This window comes from Plectropomus leopardus, unplaced genomic scaffold (genome assembly GCF_008729295.1).
Source record: "Plectropomus leopardus isolate mb unplaced genomic scaffold, YSFRI_Pleo_2.0 unplaced_scaffold29718, whole genome shotgun sequence".
Classification (NCBI taxonomy): Eukaryota; Metazoa; Chordata; class Actinopteri; order Perciformes; family Serranidae; genus Plectropomus; species Plectropomus leopardus.
The window spans coordinates 1-8446 of NW_024632399.1; the positions used below are offsets into that span (position 1 = coordinate 1).

At 47.0% G+C, this 8446-nt stretch overlaps 1 protein-coding gene across 1 annotated transcript; it reads left to right on the forward strand.

Moving 5' to 3' along the window:
* Positions 1-1194: 1194 nt before the first annotated feature.
* LOC121938514 (cell surface glycoprotein 1-like) lies at positions 1195-7226 on the forward strand (the record flags this gene model as incomplete). The annotated part of the gene is made up of 8 exons (XM_042481751.1): positions 1195-1453; positions 1807-1952; positions 2146-2384; positions 2539-2711; positions 2852-2875; positions 4807-4998; positions 5185-5262; positions 5362-7226. Coding segments are annotated over 8 exons (2976 nt in total), but the record flags the coding sequence as incomplete, so codon positions are not given.
* Positions 7227-8446: the final 1220 nt, after the last annotated feature.

The window sequence follows — 8446 nt, forward strand, 5'->3', positions numbered from 1 at the left end:
AGAAGCGGAGGAGGTTTTGGTAGAAGCGGAGGAGGTTTTGGTAGAAATGGAGGAGATCATGAGACCTTTGTATTCTGATCTAATCGAAAGGTTCACTCATGTCATTAACATTTACCCACGATGCACCAGTATGACCTGAATGCTAACAACATACATTATCTCCTGTCAGTCATCTCGTGACCCCTTTAGAGTCCTCCAGGGACCTCCTGGGGGTCGGGGCCGCAGCTTGGAAACAGTCCTGCTGTCTGTCTAATTGTTCCGTTGGGAACCTGGAGTCAGAACATCTGAAATATTGATCAATAGAACCAAATAATGAAGCACAAAATATAAAACTGTTCAAAGTCATAAGGTAGAACCAGTCAGAATCAGATAGAACCAGTTTAAACCAGATAGAACCAGTTTAAACCAGATATAATCAGTTTATAACCGTCAACATGACAAAATCTACATCCACCATCCATAAACATACTGAGTCATCATTGTGTGGACAGACAGTTATATAAACCTGCTCAGTGTTTGTTGTTGACTGAAGTGGACTGGACTGAAGTGAACTAGACTGAACTTGACTGAAGTAAACTAGGCTGTTATGGATTGGACTGAAGTATACTGGACTGAAGTGGACTGAAGTGAACTAGGCAAAAGTGGACTGGACTAAACCGGACTGAACTGAAGTGGACAAGAGTGAACTAGACTGATGTGGACTGGACTGAAGTTAACTAGATTGAAGTGGACTGAGGTGGACTAAGTGTGATCCTATAGAGTCTTTGCAGTGTGACAGTTGGCAGCTGCAGCTCAGTTAAAGGTTTAACCTCTAACACACACACACACACACACACACACACACAGATCAGATCAGAGTTAATCCACCACACACACACACACACACACACACACACACACACACTCAGTGAGGTGTATTTAACAGTTTCCGGGTCTGAGAGTCAAACTGTGGTCATAAACAGAGAATCTTTGGACCGATGGTTTCATCAGTGTTTTCTAAAGAGTTAAAGAACGTTTTAATCTGGTGATGTTCTGTCAGGCTCCTAAACGATGAGAACTTTTTTTTTGCACTCTGTGAGCGACCCGAAATGTTCTCTCTGAGAAGTCTCAGTCCTTTTTACTCAGAGATGGTTCTATGGAGCTGCTCCCTTCTACAGAACCAGCATAACTCTGACAGTGTTTAATGTTCTGCAGGAAAACCCGTACCTGTGCAGCGATGAGTGCGACGCCTCCAGTCCTGATTTGTCTCACCCTCCTCAGCTGATGGGCGACAGGGAGAGGGGCGGGCTCATCACCTATTGGCAGACGGTCACATGGTCCCGGTATCCTGAGCCCCTATTGGCCAACATCACGCTGTCCTGGAACAAGAGTCTGGAGGTGGTCGATGACATCGTCGTCACCTTCGAGTATGGCCGACCGACCAGCATGGTTCTGGAGAAGTCTCTGGACAAAGGTAAGAGAGAGAGTCCATTAGTGTCAAATCAGGTTCATCTGTGTCAACTGACATCAGATCCAGAACCTGAAGGAACGTTACAGACCGCTGACAGAGAACAGCAGTGGACCCAGAGCGGAGCCATGAGGGACGCCACATCATGAGATCCACAGCAGAGCTTAGCGTCAACACATTCTTAGTGCTGTGTTCTTTATCTGAGTCTAAGAACAGGTGGAGTTGATCACTAAAACCTGAACTGTTGATCATTAAAAGCTGAATCAGGACAGTCTCTGTGTCTAATTACCGGTGATCTGTTACGGTAACAACAAGCTCCACCTACTAACGACTGGTAATAATTGGTGTTTGTCTTTTAGGTGCGACGTGGCAGCCGTATCAATACTATGCTGACGACTGTCTGGAGGTGTTCGGCATGTCCCCTAAACGGGTCTCTGATTTAGCACCAAGTAACTTAACCCGGGTTATCTGTACGGAGCAGTACTCCCGCTGGGTTGGCGCCAAGGTGGGTAACTGGACCGGATATTGCTCATACTGGGAACAGATAATGATGAAACTCACGGTACACAGGGAGATGTTTACACAGGAGTAAATCCATCTGAGCTTAGAGACTAATCAATCAGCCGAGAGCAGTGATCAATGACAAGGAACTGTACCGGACCAGCTGATGTAAACCATGTCAACCGTCTGACCAACAGGAAGAGAGGGCCGTGGTGTTCGAGGTGCGTGCTCGGTTCGGGGTGTTTGCAGGTCCAAAGTTGATCAACATGGATGCCCTGTACACTCGGATGGAGACCATGAAGGGCCTGAGAGACTTCTTTACCTTCACTAACCTCCGGCTGAGACTCCTCCGCCCGGCGCTGGGAGGGACCTATGTCCAGAGGGACAACCTGCTGAAATACTTCTACGCTATTTCTAACATCGATGTACCTGCCAGGTAACTAAAATCCCCCCACTGACAACCAGCTACCCCAACTGACCACCAGTCCAAAACTGTTGGGGAACCTTTGACACCTGATGTCCTAGACAAGTAAAACGCAGAACTCATATGTATGTATGTGTGTGTGTGTGTGTGTGTGTGTGTCCCGCAGGTGTAAGTGTAACCTGCATGCGTCTCAGTGTGTGTTACGTGATGCGACGCTGCAGTGTGACTGTGAGCACAACACGAGTGGACAGGACTGTGAGAGCTGCAGTCAGGGGTTCAATTCCCCCAGCTGGAGACCAGGATCATACCTGCCATTGCCCAGAGGCACCGCCAACACCTGTACGTACCCGAACACACACACACAGCCACACACACACAGCCACACACACACACACACACACACACACTCACACACACACCTGTTCAGAGGTCAGTGGATCATTAGACAGAATTGCAATAACAAGGTTTTTTTGTTTCAGGTGAAGCAGCAGAACCAGCAGCCGGTAAGTTTACCTGTTCACCTGCTTACCTGTGTGTGTGCTCACCTGTCCATCCCGGCCTCTGTCTCCATTAATGTGCTCAGTGTTGCATCATGGGATGTTTAGCCGCTCTAACATGTTACCGTTTAAACCTTCTCGTGTTTCTGTGCTGAAGTTCAGTCCGTCCCAAAAACACTCAACAACAATAAAAGCAGTGAGTGAAGCGAGTAGAAAATTAAGATGAGCATCATGACTGTTGCATTACATCATCATCATCACGCGCTCTGATTGGTCACACGGATGATCATATGTGTGGGTCAGTTAAAAATCAGAGTGCATTGTGGGAGTACAGTCTGAGCGTTAATCTGCTGTTTGGAGCGAGGTGACACACCGACAGATGGTGTGTGTGTTTAATCTGTTAACCTGTAAATCACTGAGGGATCAGATTTGTGTCCAGCAGGTCCAACTGTCCTCAGATTTTTGTCCCCCACTGATCCCCCACGATGCAACAGTGATCTACAGATGCAGATCTGAATCCACACGGCGCTGCTCACATGTGGACACAAACAATCTCTGCAGAAAAAAGAAATCTGTAATAAAAGAGTGAGTGTGGATGTGAGGATGTCCTGCAGCGTGTGGATTTAGAAACCTGTAAAACTCTCTGCAGAACAGAACCAGGTGTTTGCACTTCAGAGGCTCTGACTCTGATTGGCTGGTCGGGTTTCTGACCCGGCACAGTGACGGCCGCCTTAGAGTCCTGATAAACAACAACACGGATCAGAAGTCACATCAGTGTTAACCCCCGATCTTTGTCCCTCTATTCAGAGTTACAGTTTATCCAGAGACGCAGAAAAGAGCCGACTCTGTCGACTGCCACTGTCAAAAGTTTCACCCGAGTCCCCGTGGACACATGGTGAGGGTCAGGCTGTCCTCATCAGCTGTTCATATGTGTTCCTGTTTATCTATCTATGTATGCAGTAATAATATACTGTATGTACATTTGCACAAAGCAAGCATATTTTCCACTCCCATATTAATAATGTCACATACATACACAAATGAAAAAAAAATCCTTTAAAGTACATTTAGGACAGATGAAAAACGTGTGATTAATTTTTGATTAATAAAGATGAAATATTTTAATTGATCGACAGCCCTGCTGGAGAATCGGTGTTGTGTCCTGCTGCCATCTTGCGATGGTGACGCCATCGGAGCCTGCATTAGCGATATCCGTGGTGGAGGAGTTCCCACCAAAACACCCGTCCAATCAGTCGTGTGAAGCTGCATTGAATGTGAGCGCAGTGAAACGGCTGAAATGGCCTTTTTGTATAATTTACAAACTCAAAACCGAAGAGATGATAAAAACAAAGAGCAGGACAAACATCAGAGTATTTGGCGTGTACTTTGAGTTTTTAGTTTGACTTATGTCCATTCACTAACATGGAGGGACGGGCTCTATGACCTATACTGCAAACAGACAGTAGGGGGCGACAAACAGTCAACAGTTACACTGTGGGGGTGCTGACGTGGTGTCCATCTGAATATACAGACTGTGGTCTGGAACAGCTGCCTCTGTACAGAAGGGTCCGATAGTGGAGATCTATTTATGTCCGAGTCTGCTGGCAGCCCGAGGCTCCGCTGGGTGTCCGGGGTTCCTCTTGTTAAGGTAAACAGTTGGATGTTCTGCAGAGAGTTTTGATTTGATTTGATTTGCACATATTAAAGAGGACAATGTTATACATTTTAAGAAAAGGAGACATGCAGGGGAAACCCTCACGGGGCTTGACAAATGGGGTTCCCTACAAAACTATCAATCATTGCATACAACTCTTGACTAAAATCTAAAATTGTTTTTCAAAAAATAAAAAATAAACGCTATGATTAAAAACGTTCAGTATCTGTGGAGAACACAAAGCTGAGATTCACTAAGAGACGTAACTCTTCTTCTCTGACAGCGGCTGGTGACTCTAACTCAGCAGCATCTGATAGACCCTCTGCCTCATCAGATGGAGTGACTGACACTACTACTACTACTACTACTACTACTACTACGACTGTTACTACTGGCACCACTACAACTGACAGAACTACTATGACTACTACTGCTACTACTGACAGAACTAGGACTGACACTGCTCTAACTGATGGTACTACCCCTACTGAAAGTACTACTGCTACTACTATAACTGAATATACCACCTGGATTGACAGTATTGTTATTGTGAATACTGTCGCTGCTGTTGGCACAAGTACTTCAACCACTGACCTTACTATGTCGACTGACAGTTCTGTTTTGTACTCCTCACCTCCTGATGCTGCTTCTATGAACACAGCGAGTACTTTTACTGTCACAGACACACCCAGGACTTCTACCATCACCGACACATGGAGAACTACTACAGAAGAAATAAGTACTAGTAGTGATACTACTACAGTATTTGACACTGACAGTGTTCTTACCATCAGTACCATCATTTCTGATACTAGCTCTACTGACTTCATTACTGCAGGTGATACTGGGGACTTTCCTAAAGCTGGTGTAGACTCTACCACCACAGTTTTTACGACTATCAGTAGTCCTGTTAGTACTGCAGGCTCTGATGCGTTTCAAGACTTTAGCAGTATGACAGAACCTCCAGCGGACACAGGTCCATCCAGCAGTACAGCTCTGGAGTATGAAGACAGTGTTTACAAACCAGACACCACCACTCCCAGTACCACTGTTAGCACCTCCAGTCCCACCAGTTACACCAGAACCAACAGTCCCACTATCCAAGGCCGCAGTACTGACTCTGAGGTGTCTATTTCTGACCCAGTGACTCCGCCCTTTGACCCCATCTCCTCACCAGACATCACAGACTCCACCCAATCTGGGACTGGTACTACTGACCTGATCACAAGTACTACCCCGCCTACTGATGGGACTACAACATCAACCGGAGCACCAACAGCAGCAATCATCCCAGAAATAACCCCAACCAGGGACGGGCCTTCATCTGGAGACAATACCCCCAGTCAAACTGGAGATACTCCACCAAGTCAGACTGGAGACACTCCACCCAGTCAGACTGGAGACACTCCAGTCAGTCCGACTGGAAACACTCCAGTCAGTCCGACTGGAGACACCCCACCCAGTCTGACTGGAGACACTCCACCCAGTCAGACTGGAGACACCCCACCCAGTCAGACTGGAGATATTCCACCCAGTCAGACTGGAGACACTCCACCAAGTCAGACTGGAGATATTCTACCCAGTGAGACTGGAGATATTCTACCAAGTCAGACTGGAGACACTTCACCCAGTCAGACTGGAGACACTCCACCCAATCAGACTGGAGACACTCCATCCAGTCAGACTGGAGATACTCCACCCAGTCCGACTGGAAATACTCCACCCAATCAGACTGGAGACACTCCACCCACAGCAGGAACTGATACAACTTCTCCTAATGTTCCTCCAGACACTCAAATCAATGTACCTCGTCCTGATCAACCTCCACCAGATGGAGCCTTTCCCGATATACCACCACCTGATGTGGCTCCTGATGTACCTCTGGAAGTACCACCTCCTGATAAACCTCCACCCAATGAAGCTCCTCCTAATGTTCCTGCTCCAGACTTACCTTCCTCTGAGGTACTTCCTCCGGATATGCCTCTTCCAGATGTACCTCCTCCAGACGCACCTCTTGGAATTCCTCCTCCAGATCCTGCTGAGGCCTTGTTGCCTCCCTCTGAAGGAGGAAGTGATGCTTCACCAGACACAAGCTCTACCATCTCAGCTCCCTCTGACCCTGCTGGGGATTTGGCCCCTGTGGACTTCACCTTCCCTTTTCCAGATGACCGTAATTCAGCTGACACTGGACCAGGTCCTGGACCAGTGCCTGCTGGTGATCCTGGGAAAATTCCAGAGGATTCTGGTGGATCAGTAGATGTTCCTGAATCAAATACAATCGATTCTGGACTGGATTCTATCTCAGCAGGTATAGATACAGAGGAAACAGGAAATGGTGGAATAGAATCAACTGGACCCGATTCCCCTGCACCAGATAGTAATGGTCCTGGTCTAGAGTCTGGACCAGATTCCCCTGCACCAGATAGTAAAGGTCCTGGTCTAGAGTCTGGACCAGATTCCCCTCCACCAGATAGTAAAGGTCCTGGTCTAGAGTCCGGACCAGATTCTCCTCGAGTAGTAGATGACCCGGGAGCAGGTTCCTCGGCAGTTCAGGTGGAAGTGAAGTCTTCAGGGGAAGATTCGGATGCTGGTGGACCAACAGGAGGCTCTGAGTCAGAGGAGAAGAAAGACCCTAAACCAGAGAAAACACCAGAGCAGAAAGAGGAGAAAGGTACAAACTGTGGCCCTGATTGGTCAGATTAGACTTCAGTGAAGTGGTGCACTGGCTGCACTTTCAGATTTCAGTTCCCTGAGATTCATATTTAATGCAAATTTCAAACGTTTCGCTTTGTGTTGAACCAAACAGGCCCTGAGGCCAAAGAGGAAAAAAAAGAGGAAAAAAAAGAAGGAAAAAAAGAGAAAGATGAAAAAGGCTACGAGAAAAAAGGTAAAACCTGTAAACAGTCGTAGAGCTGCCCTCTGCTGGCCTGCAGCAGAATCAGTGGTAGTATTATTACTAGTATCACTGGTAATATCAGTAGTAGTATCATTACAAGTATTAGTGGTAGTATTATTACTATTATCAGTGGTAGTATAATTTGTAGTATCATTACTAGTATCAGTGGTAGGGTAAGTGGTTGCATCAGTACCTCTGAAAGTTGTAGCAGAGTAGCAGTGCTGAGCTCTGATTGGTAGTTGATGCTGATCCCTGCTGACCACTACCTCTTACTGCCTGTTGCCATGGTTACATGCCTTGTTTTGGGTAAAAAGCGACCCAGAAGATTCTGATTCCAGGAGGACCAAAGTTCAGTCAGCTGTCCAAAATCGCCTACGTCACCTTTCAGGGTAAGACCACTTCTGACAACCTGACCTCCCCACCTGTACTGGACCCGCCCCCATGTAACACAGCCCCCTACCCCCATAAATCAAGCTCCTCCCCTTTGGATCAGACTCCTCACACCTGTTTGTCTCTCACCTGTCTGTCTCTCACCTGTCTGCTTTATTTCCTCCATATGGGGATGTGGGTGGGGCTTTGTGTGGGGTTTCATACAGTGGGTGGAGCTTCTTTGTTTACTTTTTTATGAGAAGTAAACAAACAAAAAGAGAAGTGAATTAAAGAAACTCATTCGGTATCTCAATAACTCATCCGAAAACAAAAGAACCGACAATCAGAGAAATGTTATGACACAGAACTTCCTTCTGCAGCTGTGTGACCATATGATGTGTGAGTCCAGGTGTTTCCAGGTGTTTCCAGGTGTGTGTGCAGGACTGACCTCCGTGTGTCTCTGTGTCAGACTGCGAGTGTAACAGTCACTCAAACCGCTGCAGCTACATCGACTTCATCAACGTGGTCACATGTGTGAGCTGCAAACACAACACGCGAGGACAGAACTGCCAGTACTGTCGCCTCGGTTACTACCCGAATGCCTCGCTGCCCACCGACCACGAAAACATCTGTGTGGGTCAGTGACACACACACACAC